This window comes from Lissotriton vulgaris, chromosome 6, assembly GCF_964263255.1.
Source record: "Lissotriton vulgaris chromosome 6, aLisVul1.2, whole genome shotgun sequence".
NCBI lineage: Eukaryota > Metazoa > Chordata > Amphibia > Caudata > Salamandridae > Lissotriton > Lissotriton vulgaris.
In genome coordinates, this window is record NC_141694.1 from 36,625,487 (window position 1) to 36,648,912 (window position 23,426).

The window sequence follows — 23,426 nt, forward strand, 5'->3', positions numbered from 1 at the left end:
ACCATGATCCACGTCTTACAAATTGAAAATTGTTGCAAACCTCAAAAGGTCCACCCTATCGTCTTTTCTTTATGTGCTGTTTCGGTGCAGGTGGGTTTCGCCCACTGATCAGAGACGTAATAAGAATAAACCACTGTTGCGTTTCACTCCAATGGCTTATTGAATGTATTTTCTTAATTTCCTTTGATATGAGTAATCACAACGTTCCAAGCGTTATTTATTTTGAATGATTTCTTCTGAGTAATTCATAAGCTTGATAGTGTTAATCTAGCACAATACATTTTTTTTCATCAAATGCATTTCCTTAGAAATCCCAATGCATTTCAGGATAGGCCCATCATCAGGGGGATATGTTCTTTTATATTATCAACAATGTGTTGTCAAAAATAATCCAAAATGTAACAACCTAGTACAAGAACCATCTTTAGAAAATGTTGTTATTCAGATCACAGATCGTAAGTTACAGTTAAGAAACAGAACCAGATAGTCATAAAATGTAATCCTAAAATAATCCATCCCCTAGGAATGCGTTGAAATCTCTGATATTTAATTAAAGTGCTCTAACATGTACCTCATATGCTTTCATTACCCAGGTGTTTCACTGTGTGCACTTTGAGTGTCCGGCCCAGATCTCTGCCCCCACCCCGTCACCGAAGGAGGAGAAGAACGAACCAGGGGCTTTGGCTGAGCAGCTTTCTGGTGGTCCGCAAGGCATGGCTGCCTTGCTCCTGTCTGCAAATTCAATCTCTCGATCACAAAGTCAGCAACAGTAATGCATGGGTCAAGAGTGAGGACCTGAACCTGGTGAGGATGGAAGGGGCAGCCTTGTCATCCTTTCCCTGAAGGCCCTTTCTTACTTTACAGTACTTTGGAGCCTGGCAAGAGTTGTTGGAGTGGGAAAGGCTTCCCAAGGACACGAGAAGTCTGCAACACCCTCCTCCGTCAGTGCAAATCAGCCTGACTGGTGGTGGGAGAAAATTGGTCTTCAATCTTCATCAAGTCGTCCATTAATACCTTACCTCCCTAATCTCAGCTAGGCAAAGGGGCGCAAGGGATTGTAATTGGCAGACCAGGCTTGGAATACAAATGCAAGCCACACATATGGACGAATTAAATGTGACGATTAGAGGCATTCAGTTCTTTGCATCAGTCCTTGGAGCAGGCTCTGCTGCAGAAATGTTCACTTTTGTGTGGCACTGCCCTATCATTTGACCTTTTTCCTAAGTTATGTTGTGTTCATTTGCAGATTTGTTCTTCTGCTGCTGTTTATCATGTTCCTGGCTCTGTTGTTGCTCATTAGGGCTTCTACACTGATTGGACTCTGCAAGAAGCCTATCACCCATGGAGGGCCACACATAATGGCGCGGCGTCCCTTCAGCAGTGCTGCAGCGATTGCTGAGTTGGCGCTGTGACATTGCTGGCAGAGCGCTTCATCCGTCATTTCCTGCGCTCCACCTAAGTGGGAGCATGTCTTTAAAGTTGCAAAGGACGGCAAGTAAATAATGACTCTTGGTCCTCATTTAATCCTCGAAAAAAGCAATTTGTTTTCCATAAATCTCTCTAATAACTGCTGCAGAGCGGCATTTTCCAGGCCATTGTTGAGTGCAGTAGAATTGAAGCCGTATCAACCTCATGTTGTCCTTTTGATTTGCCTCCGGTTTACTCTGCAGTATGGGAATGTGTCCCTCCTTTTCTGGCCCTGTATTTACTATCCACTTTTGCAGCTCTCGAGATTCTCCAGTCTTTCCTCTCGGCCTGTTGGGTGGGTGCAATTCTCTTTAGATTTGACCTTTCAGGACTGTAAGGCGGCATTGGATAATAAGTCTCTATAGCGGCGCTGTGGGTTTAAATGACAGTGTGTCCGGCGCTACTTGCGCCCCACGCATAATCCTACGAAGGATCACAATACTGACATTTAACCAGCAGGACAAAGACATGCAGACCGGCCCTTCATGTACGATGGTCCTCAAGCCCCAAAAGAGCCAACAGTCAAGTTTAATATCTGGGATTGTATAATGCAGGGCTTGTGGCCTGCTAGCCTTGCCTTTCCCAGTGAGTTTCAAGACACTGGTGCCCCGGAAGTTCGAAGCTTAATAACGTCCAAGGGCACAGAAACAGGGCTGAATAGAGGTGTAGAGATTTACATTGTTAAGATGTATATAGTCTTGTGCGGTGTGTGGAGAAGAGCGACAGAGCTCCTGAGCCACAGGCTTTCCACTTTCAACACGTGTAAACCTCCCTAAAGTTATACATGCAAACAAATCCACCCAGTAAGATCACACCAGTAAGGTACGAGGGTTTAAAAACACGACTGCACTCAACTGTCAACCATTGCATATAGACCAGAAGCTCAGCTCGATTCCACGCAGTGCTCCCAGAACGGTTAGAACTTGGCTCAAGCCTATTTTTTTGTACCTCAAGCTGACCTACTTTACCTTTTGTTTCACCAGCCAGGATTGTACTAACTGATTGTTGCACTTGAGACGAGATAGGAATGTGTTGCAAAATCCCGAGATCTGACATCGATCTTCTTGGAAGATCCTCACCTTTGGAGGCTTCAGTCTGGCGCCAGAGGACTTTGGGTACCAGCATGCAGTGCTTATATTAGTGCACCAGTCGTGATATAGAAGAACTTTTTGTGGATACACATATTGTGGAGGCGCTTCGGTCTGGTCAAGACTAGTTGAAGGTCACATTTCCATGCCTGCTAAACACATATATTTTTGTAGTGCTGCTTCTTTCAGCCACATGCAAAGTTGGTTATTTAAGCTACTGTTGTTTGGATTCAGATCATACATGGCAAATAAAAAAGTTGATTAACGCATCATAATTTCCGTCTTGTGAACCAGTTTGTGCACGGGTGTAGGTTCATTGAAGGCTGATCGAGCATGGCACACCATGCTGTGACTGTCCCCCAAGCTTGTTTTTTTTTGGTCAGTATTTGCTGAAGAACTGATGACGAGTGACTGTAGCCCATTGCCTTGATTTTACTTATTCCCGACTTGGGCGTCACTTATCTGTGATATCCATAGCAATATGCACATAAAAGCATATCCAGACTACATTTTGACAAGCTAAGTAAAGACAACTCCACATTGGTTCGAAAGCTACTGGATCAAGGTTGTTTTACAGCCTCTTTCCCATCTTCTGTTGTAATCATGGCAGGCGCCATAGATAAATCATCATCACACGAAACAGTGGTTTTATTGCCTCAACAGTCAAGAAAAAAATATATTTAAAAAATATTGCTTTCTACAGATTGTGGAGAAAATCCGTCTTTTGCTGGCACATCAACAATATCTAGGTGACCACTCCATCCAAAGGGGTTTACTATTTTGAACATCCTTGAATGTTTCAGTCAGACCTGCAGGTATCGCCTCATTAGCCCTGCTCCTTCACTAGCTCTGCCCCTCACTAGCCCCACCCCCACTAGCCCCGTCCCCACTAGCCCCGCCCCCACTAGCCCCTTCCCCCCACTAGCCCAACCAGCCCCACCCCCACCAGCCCTGCCCCCTACCAGCCCAGCCCCCTACCAGCCCTACCAGCACACCACTAGCCCTGCCCTTCACTAGCCCCACCCCTCACTAGCCCTGCCTCACACTAGCCCATCCATGCTCTCTGCCCTTACTGGTGCTTTTTAGGTCGAGGACTTAGCAGTGTGGGCAGAGCTCCGAGATTTTATGTTTCTTAGTTAGGGGGCTTAAACCCGCCCCTCTTCTCCATTGGCTGGCCTCGTAAATGCTGGCCAGCCATTGGAAGAGAGGGGCGTCACTCTGTTTAAGCCCTCTCTTTTTCGGATTCGGGGGCGTGTTTTTTCTCTTCTTTCTTGTTTTCGTTCTCTCCTCTTTCCAATGGCTGGAATTTTACCTTCCAGCCAATGGGAAGAAGAGAGAACGAAAACCACGCCCCCGAATCCCAGGCTGCTCCTCCTGAATGTTGAGGTCTGTATCCGGTGTCTGCAGAACTGACAGACACACAGTTGTTTTGTCTTCATATTCTGGAACGCATTTCCTTGTATGTTTCATTTCGGTGTTGTTCTGGGTTGTTTTCGCATGTGCTTCAGTGTGTCATCTTTCGATTGAGTCACCAGGCAAAGCAAAACTTCAGGGAAGAGAGGCCCAGAGAGAGGGGCGGGGCAGGGAGTGGGGGATCAAGATAAACCACAGGCGTCCTTTGTCATGACAAGTGTTTACATCCCTGCGGGCGGTATGGAAATGTTGAGTGAGACGCAGGTTTCGATCTTCGGCCCTGTTCGATGGAAAGAGAGAATGGATATTTAAAAAGACACATCAGATTGCCTGGCTGTCTCTGGGGCACAGAGGGGGCCAGGTCCTTCGAATGAGGGGGGCTGCAGAACTGTGCTAATTCACCACTAGTACTTTTTGAGTTCCAGAGTAGCGTGCTGCTCTCCGAAAAGTGCTTCAACGCCTCTCCAAGGGTAGGAAGCGCTATCTAAATGCAATTACAATTACACAGCACCCTGTGTTGATGGTTTTAAGGACCGCTGTGGGCGCGCCCCTCAAAGACAAGGCTGGGGGCTAAGCAGTAACCATGACAGGGCACTCGGGTGAATCAGAAGGAAAACCCGGGGTTATGCTGGAAATAAATTCACTGGGTGAGAGCGAGTGGGCCGCCCTACAGTTTGTGTTGCCATAAAAGTAAATGCGCAGCTAACTCCGCAACACTGCCCCCTCCCTGACCTGTGTGCAGACTCACTCAGCAATAATACCTCCTCTATTTCACAGATATACTGCATTCTTACAAAAGATTGTTTTATTTTTTGAAGTTGAACATACCACGAACTGGCCTGAAGGCATTAGTGCGCTTTACATACACTAGGTGACATTTTATACTCTTTTCTTTAGGCATGGGGAGATTAAGTGAGTTGCCCAGGATCACAGGATGTGTAGCCGACGCAGAGACTCTAACTGGTTCCCCAGTTCCAAGGACAGCCACGGTTCTCCCAAGCTGTGTTTTAAAGGGGCAGGTCCTGCCCGGCACTGAGTACCTGCGCATCTTTCATGTGAAAGGGAGAGTACCTGCACTCTTCATAGTGAGCGCCTACACTTCTACCCACTGCTACACTGCATTTACATTTAATGGGGAGTGCCGGTACTTCTCAGGAGCAAACAGATGCTCGAAAGAGTGAGTACCTGCACTTCTCAGGAGCAAAGGGGAGCTCTAAAGAGTGAGTACCTGCACTTCTCAGGAGCAAACAGGAGCTCTAAAGAGTGAGTACCTGCACTTCTCAGGAGCAAACAGGTGCTCGAAAGAGTGAGTACCTCCATTTCTCAAGAGCAAACAGGAGCTCGAAAGAGTGAGTACCTTCACTTCTCAGGAACAAACAGGTGCTCGAAAGAGTGAGTACCTACACTTCTCAGGAGCAAACAGGAGCTCGAAAGAGTGAGTACCGGCACTTCTCAGGAGCAAACAGGTGCGCAAAAGAGTGAGTACCTACACTTCTCAAGAGCAAACAGGAGCTCGTAAGAGTGTGAGTACCTTCACTTCTCAGGAGCAAACATGTGTGCGAAAGAGTGAGTACCTGCACTTCTCAAGAGCAAACAGGAGCTCTAAAGAGTGAGTACCTTCACTTCTCAGGAGCAAACAGGTGCTCGAAAGAGTGAGTACCTGCACTTCTCAGGAGCAAACAGGAGCTCGAAAGAGTGAGTTCCGGCACTTCTCAGGAGCAAACAGGTGCTCGAAGGAATGAGTACCTACTATATTTGTTTTTTCCACTTAATGCCCTGCTCCTAACCAACCCTGCGTTTGGCAGGGAATCGCAGGACAGCCCATCTCTTTTCAAGTAGCACGTCAGAAGTCAGACAAGCACCGCCAAGGACAGCCACAATGTAAACCAAGGGATGCAGACATTGCTTTATAGAGCCAGGCATTCATGCTGTTGTCGCACGTTCACGTCATCGAAAAGCTCATATGCTCATTTAATTCTGCAATAATGTATAGCTTTTGTGAGCGCCTAGAAGCCAGGCCTGGACTGGCCATAGCGGGCACCGGGCAATCCCCCGGTGCGCCGCAAGTGTGGGGGCCGGTTTTGAGCCCCTGGGGGCCGATTTTGTTACAGGGCCGTTTTTGCAGCATAGCTGCAAAATCGGCCCTGCAACAAAATCGGCTGAAAATCGGCCCTAACAAAGTGCTCGGCCGCACCTCGACACCCCCCCCCCCCCCCACCCCCTCCCGAGTGGGAAGGGGGGGCGGGGCCGGCCGAGCACTTTGCCAGGGCCGGTTTTGGTTCCCAGTCGAGCCCTGCTAGAAGCACCGGTCTCTCCTTAAGGTTTGAGGTCTAGATTAAAGCAACAATTACAATAAATGTCATCGCACATGTAAATACAGGCATGTGGGCTGCTGAATTCATATCTGTGCATAGATCGCCGCCTAGTGTTGAGTCCGGATGATCGCACATTGTTGTCCTGGAAGAGTCTTCGAAGTATCACGAGATAGGTGGCTCTTCCCCTGGACTACAGTGCGCATGGGCATCGACTCCATCCTCAGATTGTTTTTTCCCGCCATTGGGTTCGGATGTATATTGGTTCACTCTAGTCAGAATCGATATAAAAGTTTTCTTAAGGCCAAAAGGCCTTTAGGTTTTCGTCGGTATAGTATTGCGTTCTGAGCCCGATTCTTTCCAGCTCAGTTCTGAGCTGGATTTCTGGAAAAGCCGCGTGCTTTTCGACGCTGAAGGCCCGGTCGACGCCAGAGGCCTTATCGACGAACCATCATGGAACGGAGCCCGTTCAAGAGATGTCCCGTGTGCAACTCCAAGTATCCCCACATCGACGTCCACCCGGTGTCCAACAAGTGTCTTTCGCCGGATCATGATGAAGCCAGCTGCATGGCTTGTTCCCGTTTTCGATCCAAGAAGACTCTTCTGCATCGATGCGCTGCGCGCCAGGAAGCTCAGCAGACTGCACCGGCGCCTGTGGACATATTCGATGCCGGGGATGATGAAGGAGCTGACCGGGAGGTTCGTGAGAACCTGTCGAATCCCGTGTCGGAGGTCGACTCAAACTACGACGCGGATGTTGAAATGCTCGAAGCGGAAGAAGTTGTCGACGAGGTAGGAGACGACGACGGGGCCTTTGGGGCCATGGAAGATAGCTCGAGCGAGGAGCTAACTCAAACTGACATTGGAGCCGAAACGCTTCATAAAGCTCGGGTCGAGGGATCGCCACTAGGCCTTACCCAAGATCTTCCAATAAGTTCTACGGCCCCGCCTTCGGGCTCGGCTTCGGACATTGCTAAGGAGCCGCAACCTGCGAAATCGAAACCGAAAGTAAAAGCTCCGGTCTCGACGCAAGTGAAAGCACTGATGCCTCCATCGAAACCAAAAGTGCGTATTGCTTTGGTCGGCTCAAAGTCCTCGGACCTGTTGGCACCGACGAAGCAGAAGGGCGTTATCGACCCGAAGAAACAGCTCAAGGGCGTCGAGACGAAGTCTAGCGCGCCAAAGACAAAGGTCAAGGCAGTCGACCCGAACAAATTGGCGCCGAAGGCAGTCGACACCGACAAAGGGCTCGGTGATCAGAAGGTTCTCGAGCCTCCGCGTCGACAAGACAAGGCCAAAAGCGGACCGACCCACGAGTCTACGTCTGGTGGTGCCTCGAAGGATTCCGTCGAGTCGACGCAGCCGTCTGCCTCATTCTCCAAGCAGGTGGCAGACTCCCTAAAGCGCATCAAGGACAAGGCCTCAAGTGTCGGGCCTAAGGATCCTCCACCTTCGAAGCCTGTCGATAAACCTCAGAGGACGTCGACGCCCATCCACTTCACGCTGCCGCCGAAAGTGGCGCCTAAGGCTTTCGCCCCTAAAATGGCCACCAACATGCCCGAGTAGGTGTCCTCGGTGCCGAAGTCGACAACAGTGGTCCCGGCCATAAAGCATCAACAATCCTCGTTGGAAGAGCAACAGGAACAGTTTATCGATGCCGAAACAGGCAGACTTTCCCTTTATAAACGGAAAATCGCCCCGGAACAGCCAATGGAGTCCTATAAAATTCCACTGAAGAAGAAAAAGGATTCTACTTCGACACCTGTTCTTGTGGAACCGGTATCTCCACGTGGCCATGATGTCTCACCCACTTATTCAGATGTGGACACTGGGGAAGGTGATGATGATGATGAATACAGCTATCCAGTATATACTGATCCAGATGATACCAATGAACCCTGGGCAGCTGCTGCTGACCCAGGTGATCCTCACTCTACCCCAGACACTCAAATGTATGCTGTAAAAACGTTGCCTACTGAGGATTCGGCAGCGTTTAATGCCCTCATTGAAAGGGCAGCTAAGAATCACGACGTCCAGCTCCATGCTGACCCCATTGAAGTGGACTTGCTTTTTGACACCTTTTCCGTCTCAGAGAGGACTGTCAAGACTCTGCCTATGTTGAAGGGTGTCTTGAAGCATGCTGGGGAAATCTTTAAGGAGCCTACGAGAGCCAGGGTGATAAACCCCAGAATTGAAAAGAAGTACAAACCGGCGCCTGGAGACCCTACTTCCATCAAGGGACAGTTGCCGTTTGACTCTCTTGTTGTTTCTAATGCCCGGAAGAGGGCTAATTCACAAACAACGGGTGATGCTCCTCCCCCAGATAAGGAATCTAAGGTGTTTGAGGCATCGGGGAAAAGGGTGGCACCTCAAGCGGCCAATATCTGGCGCATTTCAAACACTCATGCACTTCTAGCCAGGTATGACAGGGCACATTACGACACACTTGAGACCCTGTTACAGCAACAATTACAATAAATGTCATCGCACATGTAAATACAGAACTAACACAGAGATGTCATTTTCGCCCATTGCACATCACGTGCGCTGTGTCACACTTCAAGCTATCCTGGAGCTGTAAATGAAAGCTGCTCAAATGAAGTAATCCAGGAGAGGGAGTCTGTTTCCAGGTCTATGTTTCACCCACCAAGGGACAGCACGACCTCTCTGAAGAGGAGAGAGAAACGGTCACTGACCCTGCGAATGATTCAACCCCTGTGGCTCATCCTGTCAGCACTGCTTATGAGGTCACAGGGATAAAAGGGCAGCACAGGATACAACAAAAACATGGTAGGAAAAACTTTAAAATGTGCACTTTTAGCTGAAAATGAGTAAATACAAACTCTGCGTATTTTTAAAGAGCTGGAGGGGCAGGGTTTCAAGCCCCATGCAAGACATTTGCACTGCCGTTCCATGTTATGGCCCATTTACAATGTAATGCATCTAGGGAGATGTGTCACGTTGTAAAGTCCTGCACCACATTATACCTGCGTCAGGTATGATGTGTGCAGGGTGGGTGTTCCCACGCAGCAAAGCCTCGTAAAAGTGACGCAGTGAAATCTACGAGATTTCACTGCGCCACTTCTAGGGCACCACTGCTTCAAAACCTTACGGCTGCTTGAAGCAGGCGTAAAGAGTGACGCAGCCCAATAAGTATAGGTCTCCCAGAGCATTGCTGAAGTTGAGTCATGCTTGCAACACGACTCCAGCAATGAGTGACCTTTGCGCCAACAGATGAGTGACACATCTGTCAATACCTGTGCCATGGTGCGCCGCATTGTAAATGCGACGCATCTATGGTGGCGCAGTTTTTTTTGGGCATTGGCACAAGTAAACTGACGCATCTCTGCTATAACGCAGAGATGTGTCAGTTTCTTGTAAATCTTCTCCGGAGTGTTTATGTTACTGCTCAGGTAAGAGTGAGAGATAGCAATCAGTCACAGCATTTATACAGATGTCTGACATTACAATGCATGCCTTTACCACTTTACCACACAGCAAGTATATTTTAGGTAAGTAAAACATTATATATAAATTTCACTACCAAATGCTAAACCCTAAAACTTGAATTTAATTAAATGATTTTCTTTAATTGTTCTTTTTTTTTAATTCACTCCTAATCTTCGTTTACCCCTAAAACCTAAAATGAACGTTACCGCCCTTTACCACTTCCTTCCCTTAACCCTAAACTTACCCCTACCCGCCATCCTCTGCATGCCTCAGCGCCTCTGAATGTAGCACACACTGTCGCATGCCTCTCTGCTTTCCTCTCCACTACATTTGTGCAAACCAAGCGTACTACTTCCCACAAACCATGAACCAGCCTTCTGGATCACCATTCCTCACAGTCTGATGGTATCAACCTCTTCTAGCCCATCTAGTAATGCATCCTGCCTTCACTCCACACAAACCACAAACTATCCTGTGTAACCATAACTTGCAGTGTAGCAGTATCTAATCTCTCCTAGTCCATCTATCTACACATCCCACCTTCACTCCTCACAAACCACAAACTCTCCTATGTAACCGTCCTCACAGTCTGACAGCATCTAACCTCTTTTTAGGAAGCTGGCTCTCGATGTAGTGCATTAAATGAAGTACACTGTGCAGAGAGTCAAGTGAATCCCCAAATGGTAAATAGAGGCATAAGGAGATAATTCTAATACTCTTTTGTGGTAGGGGGCGAGCAGTTAGGCTTATCAGAGGGTAGTGCTAAGCATCTCTTGTCCTCACAGAGCCAATAAGTGAGTCACACACTCAAGAATAAATCTGACACCAATTTATAGAAAAAAAGGCAATTTAAATTTATTTTTTAAGACCAAGAACAAAATACTAAGGTAAGTACTTTAGGAGTTAGAATTTTTCAAAGTTCTAAAAATATATAATTTTTGTTCATATACGAAAGTAGTCCTTTTGGCAGGGTTAGCCCCCATTTTTTGCCTGACTCTGAATGCAACTTTGACTGAATGAGCATTGGGTCCCTGGTAATCAAGTTATCATGGCCCGAACACTTCTTGACATATTGCAGGTAGGACCCCCAATGCCTGGCCAAACTCAAGTTCGCTTCTCTTCCTCAGCGCCCATGCTTTATATTACACAGAAAATGTTTTTTCACAAATTGAAATTGAACTGTTGCTTGCAGGTGATTTTTTTACTTCTTAACTTGAGAAATGTAATCACCCAAACCTGTGTGTGGCTCTCTGTGCGTGTGTGTTGGCTCTGTGTGTGTGTGTGTGTGTGTTGGCTCTCTGTGTGTGTGGGGCTCTGTGTGTGTGTGTGGGTGGGGGGCTCTGTGTATGTGCGTGGGGCTCTGTGTATGTGCGTGGGGCTCTGTGTGTGTGCGTGGGGCTCTGTGTGTGTGCGTGGGGCTCTGTGTGTGTGCGTGGGGCTCTGTGTGTGTGCACGTGTGGCTCTGTGTGTGTGCGTGGGGCTCTGTGTGTGGGGGGGCTCTGTGTGTGTGTGTGCAGCTCTGTGTGTGTGTGGCTCTGTGTCCGCGAATACTCTCTGCTACTCTCTAATGCTCACCTATTGCTATTGTAAATGACAATACCATTTATTTATGTTTTTAAAAAAAATGAAAAAAAAGTCATGAGCAATGCCTATAGCTCTACCTTTAATAATGCCGAGACCATTGCATTGTAAATGCTTGTTTCTCTTGCAGTCTTATTTGCAATTCCACACTTGTTTTGTCATCAGTTCTAGCCCCAATTATATTATAATTGTCTGTTTCATTATGAATTCTTGCTCGGCTCTCTGCCTTCATCAGGCTCTGTTCTCATTTTCCCTCTTCTACCTCTGTCCTGATAAGTTCTAGCTCACCTTTTTCTCTGTCTGTTTCTGTCCCTATTGATTCCTGCTCACTTTTCAGTTCTCTGTCTGCATCTCCCCTGTTCAGTTATTGCCCCCCCTTATTGGAGTCTGTTTCGATGCTCATTGATCGTTTCATTACCTCATCTTTTTCTACTCGTGTTCCTAGTGTACCTGTCAGCCACAATCAGTACATGCCTCCTTTCTATTTTCTATCTACCTTTCTATCATGAACCGTTCCTCCCCCCCTTTCTGCTTTGTTTGCCTGTCTTTATCAGTTCATACCTGTTTCTGCTCTCAATCCACCTGCTCTTATCAGTTTCTTCTTTTTTCTTCAACTTTATCTACTTCAGTCTCTATATTTTCCTGACCAATTTTTGGCTTGTCTGCCTACATTCTTACTTTTACTCATTTGTTCGTTCTCACCTTTCCACTGTCAACTTATCTGTTCTTATCAGTTCTGCTTTATCTACCTCTGACCTTATCAGTTCCTGCTTCATTTCTCCTTTCTGCCTAACTCTGTTATTATCCGTTCCAGCTGGCTTTACTAATCACGAGTTGGCTCTTTGACCTGCTCAGTCATTGCTACCCTTATTGTCTACTTCCTGCTGCTCATCAGTCCTTGCCACTTCCAATCCCCCCTCTTAGAATTTCCTGCTTCTCTTTTTAAGTCTGTCTCTAGTTTCATCAGTTCTGACTTGATCAATCTCTCTTCTCCCTTTCCTGCTCCCTGCCTACCTCTCTGTTTTCGTTAGTTCCAGCTCTCCATTCCTTTAAAAAATAGAAAAAAGATTTTTATTACTATTTTTTAAAGACATACAACCAAAGTGCAATTATCCATTAGTACATCCTCCGCCCACGGCCACTACCCCCGGCCCTAGACATACTACCAGATCGTCAAAGCCAAAACCCACCACATTTTGGATATCCATTCTTGCATTCTTAGCTGCGTTCATCATGTGGATAGCGGCTGACAAGAAGAGTTCAAATAAGTGGTAAGTGCAAACTGCTAGTTCAACCCCAACTGACCCGGGAATACCCTTTGAGCTTAGGTTTTCTCCTTCATGGCCCCTATTAATTTTCTATATAAATTCATACATTCTTAGCAACATTCCGCTAATAAGCAAAAACGGACAAAAGGAATACAAAGTGCCAAGTGCAAAAACGCTTATCCAGCAACAATTCCCCATGGAGTACCCGTTGAGCTTAAGGTTCGAGGCATGTGGGCTGCTGAATTCATATCTGTGCATAGATCGCCGCCTAGTGTTGAGTCCGGATGATCGCACATTGTTGTCCTGGAAGAGTCTTCGAAGTATCACGAGATAGGTGGCTCTTCCCCTGGACTACAGTGCGCATGGGCATCGACTCCATCCTCAGATTGTTTTTTCCCGCCATTGGGTTCGGATGTATATTGGTTCACTCTAGTCAGAATCGATATAAAAGTTTTCTTAAGGCCAAAAGGCCTTTAGGTTTTCGTCGGTATAGTATTGCGTTCTGAGCCCGATTCTTTCCAGCTCAGTTCTGAGCTGGATTTCTGGAAAAGCCGCGTGCTTTTCGAGGCTGAAGGCCCGGTCGACGCCAGAGGCCTTATCGACGAACCATCATGGAACGGAGCCCGTTCAAGAGATGTCCCGTGTGCAACTCCAAGTATCCCCACATCGACGTCCACCCGGTGTCCAACAAGTGTCTTTCGCCGGATCATGATGAAGCCAGCTGCATGGCTTGTTCCCGTTTTCGATCCAAGAAGACTCTTCTGCATCGATGCGCTGCGCGCCAGGAAGCTCAGCAGACTGCACCGGCGCCTGTGGACATATTCGATGCCGGGGATGATGAAGGAGCTGACCGGGAGGTTCGTGAGAACCTGTCGAATCCCGTGTCGGAGGTCGACTCAAACTACGACGCGGATGTTGAAATGCTCGAAGCGGAAGAAGTTGTCGACGAGGTAGGAGACGACGACGGGGCCTTTGGGGCCATGGAAGATAGCTCGAGCGAGGAGCTAACTCAAACTGACATTGGAGCCGAAGCGCTTCATAAAGCTCGGGTCGAGGGATCGCCACTAGGCCTTACCCAAGATCTTCCAATAAGTTCTACGGCCCCGCCTTCGGGCTCGGCTTCGGACATTGCTAAGGAGCCGCAACCTGCGAAATCGAAACCGAAAGTAAAAGCTCCGGTCTCGACGCAAGTGAAAGCACTGATGCCTCCATCGAAACCAAAAGTGCGTATTGCTTTGGTCGGCTCAAAGTCCTCGGACCTGTTGGCACCGACGAAGCAGAAGGGCGTTATCGACCCGAAGAAACAGCTCAAGGGCGTCGAGACGAAGTCTAGCGCGCCAAAGACAAAGGTCAAGGCAGTCGACCCGAACAAATTGGCGCCGAAGGCAGTCGACACCGACAAAGGGCTCGGTGATCAGAAGGTTCTCGAGCCTCCGCGTCGACAAGACAAGGCCAAAAGCGGACCGACCCACGAGTCTACGTCTGGTGGTGCCTCGAAGGATTCCGTCGAGTCGACGCAGCCGTCTGCCTCATTCTCCAAGCAGGTGGCAGACTCCCTAAAGCGCATCAAGGACAAGGCCTCAAGTGTCGGGCCTAAGGATCCTCCACCTTCGAAGCCTGTCGATAAACCTCAGAGGACGTCGACGCCCATCCACTTCACGCTGCCGCCGAAAGTGGCGCCTAAGGCTTTCGCCCCTAAAATGGCCACCAACATGCCCGAGTAGGTGTCCTCGGTGCCGAAGTCGACAACAGTGGTCCCGGCCATAAAGCATCAACAATCCTCGTTGGAAGAGCAACAGGAACAGTTTATCGATGCCGAAACAGGCAGACTTTCCCTTTATAAACGGAAAATCGCCCCGGAACAGCCAATGGAGTCCTATAAAATTCCACTGAAGAAGAAAAAGGATTCTACTTCGACACCTGTTCTTGTGGAACCGGTATCTCCACGTGGCCATGATGTCTCACCCACTTATTCAGATGTGGACACTGGGGAAGGTGATGATGATGATGAATACAGCTATCCAGTATATACTGATCCAGATGATACCAATGAACCCTGGGCAGCTGCTGCTGACCCAGGTGATCCTCACTCTACCCCAGACACTCAAATGTATGCTGTAAAAACGTTGCCTACTGAGGATTCGGCAGCGTTTAATGCCCTCATTGAAAGGGCAGCTAAGAATCACGACGTCCAGCTCCATGCTGACCCCATTGAAGTGGACTTGCTTTTTGACACCTTTTCCGTCTCAGAGAGGACTGTCAAGACTCTGCCTATGTTGAAGGGTGTCTTGAAGCATGCTGGGGAAATCTTTAAGGAGCCTACGAGAGCCAGGGTGATAAACCCCAGAATTGAAAAGAAGTACAAACCGGCGCCTGGAGACCCTACTTCCATCAAGGGACAGTTGCCGTTTGACTCTCTTGTTGTTTCTAATGCCCGGAAGAGGGCTAATTCACAAACAACGGGTGATGCTCCTCCCCCAGATAAGGAATCTAAGGTGTTTGAGGCATCGGGGAAAAGGGTGGCACCTCAAGCGGCCAATATCTGGCGCATTTCAAACACTCATGCACTTCTAGCCAGGTATGACAGGGCACATTACGACACACTTGAGACCCTGTTACAGCACCTGCCAGATGAATACAAAGAGGCAGCTGAGATGCTCATTCAAGAAGGGAAGCTCATATCAAATGCTTCTATTAAATGTGCACTGGACGCGGCAGACACTGCGGCCAGAGCTGTTAACACTAGTGTCATGCTGAGACGACATGCCTGGCTCAGAATCTTCGGGTTCAAGCCAGAAATACAGACCACCATTCTCAATCAGACGGTAAACCCTGATCATCTATTTGCCCAAGAGGTAGACACCACCTTGGAGAAAATCAAAAAGGACACTGAAACTGCTAAGTCCATGGGGGCTCTACAGTCCCAGCAGTTCCGAGGTGGTTCTTTTCGTCGCTCAAGCACTAGAGGTGTTTCAAGAGGCCAGCTCTCCCAAACCACACAGTACTATAAAGGCGGCACGCAGACCACATACACCAAACAAAGTCGAGGTGGATATCGTGGAAACAGCGCCAAAGGCAGAGGTCGTGGAAACAACAACGCCAGATCCTCCGCCACTAACAAACAGTGACGCCTTGTCACTGCCCCCGACCACGCAACACCTGTCGGGGGTGACTTCAACAGTTCCTGCCAGTCTGGAAGTCCATCACCACAGACAGGCGGGTCACACAGCTTATACAGTACGGTTATTGTCTGGAGTTAACATCCACTCCACCCAACATACCCCCAAGACACCGTCCTATGTCCGCCGAGCATTTGCACTTATTGCAGCAGGACGTCCACGTCATGCTGCAAACCCCTCAATCAGTACATTCTATCGGAGCACTTTCACATGCTGACCCTGTAGCAGGTCCTACCGTTGCTCAGTCAGGGGGGTTTTCTCGCAACTTTACATCTAAAGGATGCGTATTTTCATATTCCAGTGCACCCGTCACACAAAAAATACCTCTGGTTCACCATCCAAAACCAACATTACAAGTTCAAGGTTCTGCCTTTCGGGGTCACCACGGCTCCCAGGGTGTTTACAAAGTGCCTGGCGACGGTGGCGGCGCACCTAAGGAGACAAAACATTCACGTCTACCCTTATCTGGACGACTGGCTCTTCCAGGCAAAGTCAGCCCAGCAGTGTGCCTTCCACATGTCCCGCACCATTCACCTTCTTCACGATCTGGGATTCTCACTGAATTACCCAAAGACCCACCTGCAACCCGCCCACATACGGCAGTATCTGGGTGCGACGATAAACACTCTGGCAGCCACAGAACAGCCAAATTCAGTGAGGGTCAGCAGCATTCAATCGCCGATACAAAAATTCAGACCTCAACACTCGCTTCCAGCTCGAGTGTTCATGCAGTTGATAGGCATGATGGCCTCCTGCATCTCCATAGTCCTGCACGTGAGACTACATATGTGTCCGCTTCAGGAGTGCTTAGCACGTTAGTGGACTCAGGCTCACGGACAGTTGAAAGACCTAGTGTTGGTGACCGGTCATGCATCCAACTCTCTGCATTGGTGGAATCCACAAAACCTTTGCATGGGACGACCGTTCCAAGAGCCTGTGCCACAGATCATTCTGACAACGGACGCTTCTCTCCAGGGTTGGGGAGCTCATGTACTCCACTACACTGTGCAGGGACTATGGACACCGCAGCAAAGGAAGATGCACATCAATGTTCTAGAACTGATGGCTATCTTCATGGCAATGAAAGCTTTCAAAGTGCATCTTTGCAACAAGGTCGTGTTGATCCGGACGGACAACATGACGGCCATGTACTACATTCAGAAACAGGGAGGAACACACTCTCCACAGTTGTCTCATCTGGCTCAGAGCATGTGGGAGTGGGCCATTCAGAGAAACGTCTTCCTCATGGCCGAACACCTCCCAGGCAAGGACAATCAGATGGCGGGCCTGCTCAGCAGGTACAGCCACCAGATGCACGAGTGGGAGATACATCCATCAGTACTCCACCCGTACTTCCTAAGGTGGGGTCATCCAGAGATAGACCTGTTCGCCACAAAGGAAAACGCCAAATGCCCAAGCTTTGCCACCAGGTACCCACACCCACAGTCGCAGGGCAAGGCAAATTTGCGTACGCTTTTCCCCCAGCACCTCTAATACTGCTAGTGGCACGCAAGCTGAAGCAGCACTCGATGACTCTAATCCTGGTTGCTCCTACGTGGGCTCGCCAACCATGGTACACCACGTTTCTGGAACTGTCCGTGGTACCGCATCAAAGGCTGTGCCTCACACCCAGACTTCTGACGCAGAGCCATGGCGACATTCAGCATCCAGATCCGCAACAGCTCAACCTGGTTTTCTGGCTCCTGAGGTCTTAGAGTTTGGCTACCTCAACTTACCTCCTGACTGTATGGACATAATCAGGGAGGCAAGAAAGCCCACCACCAGAGCATGCTATGCGGCGAAATGGAAGCGGTTTGTCATTTATTGTGCAGACCACAACATTAACCCGCTGGATGCCTCTATTCAGGACATCATTTGTTATCTCTTACATCTGTACAAATGTAATCTGGCCTATGCTTCCATTCGTATACATCTATCCGCAATGGCTGCTTATCTCCAAAACAGACAGCACCTCTCACTTTTCAGGGTGCCTGCCATTAAAGCCTTTCTGGAAGGACTCAAACGAGTCATTCCTCCGCGGACGTCACCAGCTCCCGAGTGGAACCTAAATGTGGTCCTCACCAGGCTGATGGGTCCCCCTTTCGAACCACTGCATTCCTGCGAGATTCAGTTCTTGACATGGAAAGTGGCTTTCCTTATAGCGATTACGTCACTACGACGAGTTAGTGAACTCCAGGCACTAACTAACCAAGAGCCATTTATTCAAATTCATTCCAACAGGGTGGTGCTTCGCACTAACCCTAAATTACTTCCTAAGGTAGTTTCCCTTCCTAAGGTAGTTTCCCTTCCTAAGGTAGTTTCCCAGTTCCATATCAACCAAACTATAGACCTACCTGTGTTCTTCCAAAATCCAGAGTCAGTTGCGGAGAGGATGTTCCACACACTTGACCTCAAGAGGGCCCTAATGTACTACATTGATAGGACCAAAGGTTTTCGGAAGACTAAACAACTATTTGTTGCCTTTTCGCCACAACACAAAGGCAACCCCATTTCCAAGGCTGGTATAGCCAGGTGGATCGTTAAATGTATTCAGATCTGCTATCAGAAAGCCAAGCGCACTCTCACCATTCCACCGCGGGCCCACTCCACCCGAAAGTTGGGGGCCTCCATGGCTTTCCTTGGAAATATTTTGGAAGACATATGTAGAGCAGCCACATGGTCTACCACACACACATTTACAAAACACTACTGTGTTGATGTGCACTCCAAACAGCAGGCAACTTGTAGGGCAGGCTGTTCTAAAAACACTGTTCCAAACTGCTGCAGCTGGCACAGGCGGCCGCCGTTGATGGAGGGACTGCTATGTATTCTATGCACAGATATGAATTCCGCAGCCCACATGCCTCGAACCGAATATGCTACTTACCAGTATGCATCTGTTCTTGGCATGTAGGGCTGCTGACATTCATATCGCCTGCCCTCCTCCCTGGCGCCTGTAGCGGCTGCAACATTCACACATACTTCTAGCATGGTCATCATTCACATAGTTTCACTCCATCTTGGCCACAATGGCTAAAAACAATCTGAGGATGGAGTCGATGCCCATGCGCACTGTAGTCCAGGGGAGGAGCCACCTATCTCGTGATACTTCGAAGACTCTTCCAGGACAACAATGTGCGATCATCCGGACCCAACACCAGGCGGCAATCTATGTACAGATATGAATGTCAGCAGCCCTACATGCCAAGAACAGATGCATACTGGTAAGTAGCATATTGGATCTCCCCTTTATATACAAACACAGTTACAGTTTATTGTATGCTTGATTAAAATCGTTACAGTTTGCAAAAAGGTAAAAATTACATAACAGACGCAAACGAAAAAACACCTAAATCAAGTCACACTCAATGGAAAAAGGGCTTATGATTATTAACATTTAAACAACACTAATAAAACACATGAAGTGTAAACTAAAGTGCAAGTACTAAGCCACAGGCATACATTATTTTGATCTGATCAGAGTTAGTCTTAGGCTAATAAATTACTCTCACCATTTTAAAGTACGAATGTGCCTAAGACCCAGCAGCTTTATTTTTATAAGACCTTTATTGTACAAAGTGCATGTTACACAGCTTCCGGCTTACAACCCCCGGGGCCAGCCGCGTGAATCAATAATTATATGAAACATTGTCAGATGAACACAGCCGTATGGCTGACAGCCCTGAGGTTCGGCGGCGTAGAGTGTTTCATTGCAGCACTTACATTCAGTAAACCACTTAGCGTTATAGATGTATAGGTCTGAAAGTTTTTGTCTTTTTTTTTTATTTATCAAGCAATGATGATGTTCGTCAATGCCGCCAGGCGGATCGCAGCCCGCTCCCTCTAATAAGTATTATGGGTAAGTGTGTCGGTGTGTTTCTTCTTCGGCGCGGGGCGTTGAAATCATAGGGTGGGTCCGTGCGACATCGCAAGTTTTCAATGAGCGAGTGTCTATGTAGCTTATTATTCCGAGCAAGAGAGGTTCATGCTGGCGGTGATGTTTAGTTGGAGGCACCCTTGCCATGACAATCACTGTCAGTAACCCCGGGTGTGTGACGTGTCACAATAGCTGTGATTCGGGCGAGAGAGCCGGTAATGTATGAGACAACCCAGATCTACTTGTTCATCTTCGAATGGTACGCACGGCGTTCATTTCCTTCTGGCTGCTTTCTATCGTTGCAGTGGTATATCACCCATGGGAAGGGGGAAGAGGCCCGATATGTGGGCTAGGATGTGATAGTCAAGTATGTGCGTGCAACGCGTACAGTGTCTTTATAAACTGACTCCAAAGAGCCTGGTCGAGGAAGGGACCATTGCATCGATAAAACATAGGAACATTAACAGGGGGAGTATATGCAAAGGGGAGGGGGAAGCGTGGGTGGGTGTATCCATGTGTATAAGGGAGTAAAAGAACCAGCAGCTTTATAATAAGACTGCGAGCAGTGATACTTAAACCAAGAAATACAATGCCTTATAATAAAATTACAGTCAGTCTTCAAAGGTCCTACTGTACATTTAATCAATGATGGGTTGAGCATGTGGACCACTAGTTACGGGGGCTTTTAAGGTGCTTCAGTATTTGAGCTATTACCCAGATCGACCTTGATCTCACCGTTTATTTCTATTTTCCTCTAAGTCTGCTTTCCGTAAAAGTTTCCTTAATTCTGCAAGTTATTTTACACCCCGGCAGGACAGTATTCTAGAGGAACCTTCCATCCAGCGGATTACGGCTTGCCTGCATGTGCGGATATTCAGTTCATAAACAAACACATTTTTCGATATAAATTCATACATTCTTGGCAACATCCCTCAAATAAACAAAAACTGACAAGAAGTGTTCATGAGTACCAAATATACAGTGCAAGTACCTTGTTCAGCATAGATTGGCCCGGGCTTGCCCTTTGCCCTCTGGGCTTAATTCCCCTTCATGACGTGGTAGATTGGGTTACCCAGTTGGTCAAACGATCTCAAGTATCCAATCCTTTTTCCTGGCTCGAATTCCTTTCTTAGCATATATTGCTCTTTCCAAATTACGAATCGAAAGCAATCGGACCAACCACTGTTGAAGGGAAGGGGGATTGGCATCCAGCCATGCCGAGGCAATACACAGCCTAAGTCTGGCCATAGCAACAATGCCGCTCTTCTTTCCATCAGTATTTGCTATCGGCCTCTGTCTTCATTTCTATCTGCCCCCATCGTAATATGTCTCTTTGCCATTCTCACTGGTTGTTGCCCTCCATTTCTATTGATTCTCCGTCTCTTTACTCCCCTTCCTAGTTACTATCTACAACAGTTCTCATAGGCCCATATCCTTTACTGTTCTCTGTCTGCCTGGCTCTCCTCCTTGGTTTCGGCTCCTCTACCTTTCTTTAGTACCCTTTCCTACGCCACTCTCTACCTGTATGTCCTCATTTGTTCATGCTTTTCCTCTTCTCTGTCCAGTCCACGGTTCTCAGGAGGTCTGCTTTTCGCTCGCCTGCCTCTGACACAGAAGCCTCATTCACTCCCTACTTTAGCAGCTTGAGCTGGGAAGGTGCACATGGACAGTTCTTTGTGTTAAGAAAATGTTTACGTTTTTGATGATGGCTCCTTTGACATTGATTGGACACTCTAGTCTACAAGAAGCTCATACATACAACCACTTGCAGTGAAAGGAGGGATGGAGAGAAGATAGAATAATGGATGAATGCACAGCTGGATGGACGGATGAACATGGCTGGAGAGATGGATAGATGAAAGGATGGCCGTGAGAAGGATAGATGAGGGCTGGATGGATGGAAGTATGAATGAGAGAAAGATGAATACATGGATGGAGAGGTGGGTGAGAAGAAAGGAGGGCAGGAAGATGGATGATGAGGGATTGGCTAGAATGAAGTATGGATAGAATGATGATGGATTGATTGCACGACAGAATGCTGAATGAAAGGGGATGGACCGAAAAAGACAAAAGATCCAGAGATCAAGAACGAAGAAAGGATGAATGGAGAAGGCAGAAAGACGGACGGATGGCTGGATGAATGGAACAGGTCCAGAAAGGGTGGAGAGCTTGAAGGACACAAAAATTAAATACTATGTAGAAAAGGAAGAAAGGAAATTTAAGAATTCAGAATTCGATCAGTGTGAACGGTCTCCTGAACAACTGCCAGGTTCACTTGCCTCCCTTGCTTCCTCAGAGCTATTTGAACACGTTCAAAGTGTGGGGATGGGCGGAATTATTTAGCGACTCCCTTGCTTTTCCCTCTGTGGCTCCTCTCCAGCATTCATTTCTTTTTTTCACCCCTATCCTCAGTGGGTCCTGCCTGATCTGTTATCTTTCTTCCGGCACCTTGGTTTCTAAAGTTTACCTTTTCTCTTATTTCTCCTTTATCCCTTTCAACCATCAGCATTTCATTAAAACCTATTGTGGACAATACCAATACCTACAATGGGCTTTGAAGCAGCCCATTGCTATCTATTGGCTGACTTTCTTGTCAGTCTTATTTGCTTTGCCTGCTATGTATTCGTTCCTCTCTGTGTTTGTGCCTGCACAGGAGCATAGCTTATCTCCATATTTAGTGGATGACATGTATCCTTCCACTGCTCACGTTCAGTGGACTACTTTTTTCTTTTCTTTACACCTTGGCAGTGTGCGTGTGTTTTCTGGCTCTCTTCCCCCATGTGTTGCTCTCCCCTTAAATGCTTGCCTCCGAGCTTGCCAACCTGCTCCATCCTTCCCTCCTCTCCCACTCATTCATTGCTTCCCCCAACCTCCATGTCAGGTTGTTTTGATCCCTTCCAACAGAAGCTCCTCTGTTGCCTAACCCCCCCACCCCCCTTTTTGCCCTTCCAGTGCGTGTCCCTCTTGTCAGCAGCTCCTGCTCTCAATCTCACCCCACTTTGTCCTCAGCTGTTACTGCCCTTCCTGCGCATGTCCTATCCTCAAGAATTCCCTCTCTCCATACTCACCCCACTGTGTCCTCAGCTGTTACTGCCCTGTTGGTTCATAGTCCTGTCCTCAGCAGTTTCTGCTCCGCCTCCTTTTCGACTGTGTCCTCAGCAACTCCTGTTCTCCATGTCTGCTCCTCTGCCCAGCCAGTGTGTCTTAACCAGTAGTTGTGTGTTCTTTCTCATTTCCACTTGCTATTCGTCTTTGTACAGCTCCGTTGGGTTTTTTATTTCCCACTTTCTGCCCCTGCTCGTCTCTGCTGCCTTACCCCGGCTTTGCTCCATTATTTCTTTGCATTTCTACTACTCTCCTGTTTGCTTTCACCTTGACGTTTCCTGAACACATATTGTGCCCCCCACCACCACAGTTAAGCAAAGCTGTTTGCTTGCAGTTTTTGCTCATATTGTTTTTGTATTTTGTCATCTAATGTTGTAATGACATACTGCAGCTGTGTATGATAGTGAGGTGAAGGGAAGCACAAAAGCGACCCTGTGTCCTTTCTCCATAACTTCCTGCAGAGTTGTCCTGCCATTGCCATAATTGCTGGGCATAGCATGTTATCGGGCCAGAGCATCCCGCTCCTGAGGCTACCCCATGCACTGCCGTCAAGGCTGTGCTTGTTTTTGTGTGAGGGAAGCTTGCTTGCTTCTCGCCTCTGTGTGGTACAAATGTTGCTCCTGTCCAGCACAAATAGATGTTTTGTTGCAGTGCCTGTGACGTACATTGTGTCCTCTCAAGGACGT

General features: G+C 47.9%; 1 protein-coding gene across 2 annotated transcripts in view; it reads left to right on the forward strand.

Annotated features, from left to right (window-relative positions):
* BTBD9 (BTB domain containing 9) overlaps positions 1–2,830 on the forward strand; it is a 980,923-nt gene extending 978,093 nt beyond the window's left edge. For both annotated transcript variants that reach the window (XM_086925891.1, XM_086925890.1), the window contains one exon: positions 594–2,830. In XM_086925891.1, coding sequence (XP_086782017.1) covers positions 594–773 — 180 coding nt within the window. In that variant the 3' untranslated portion in view covers positions 774–2,830. The remainder of the gene's footprint in view (positions 1–593) is intronic.
* Positions 2,831–23,426: the final 20,596 nt, after the last annotated feature.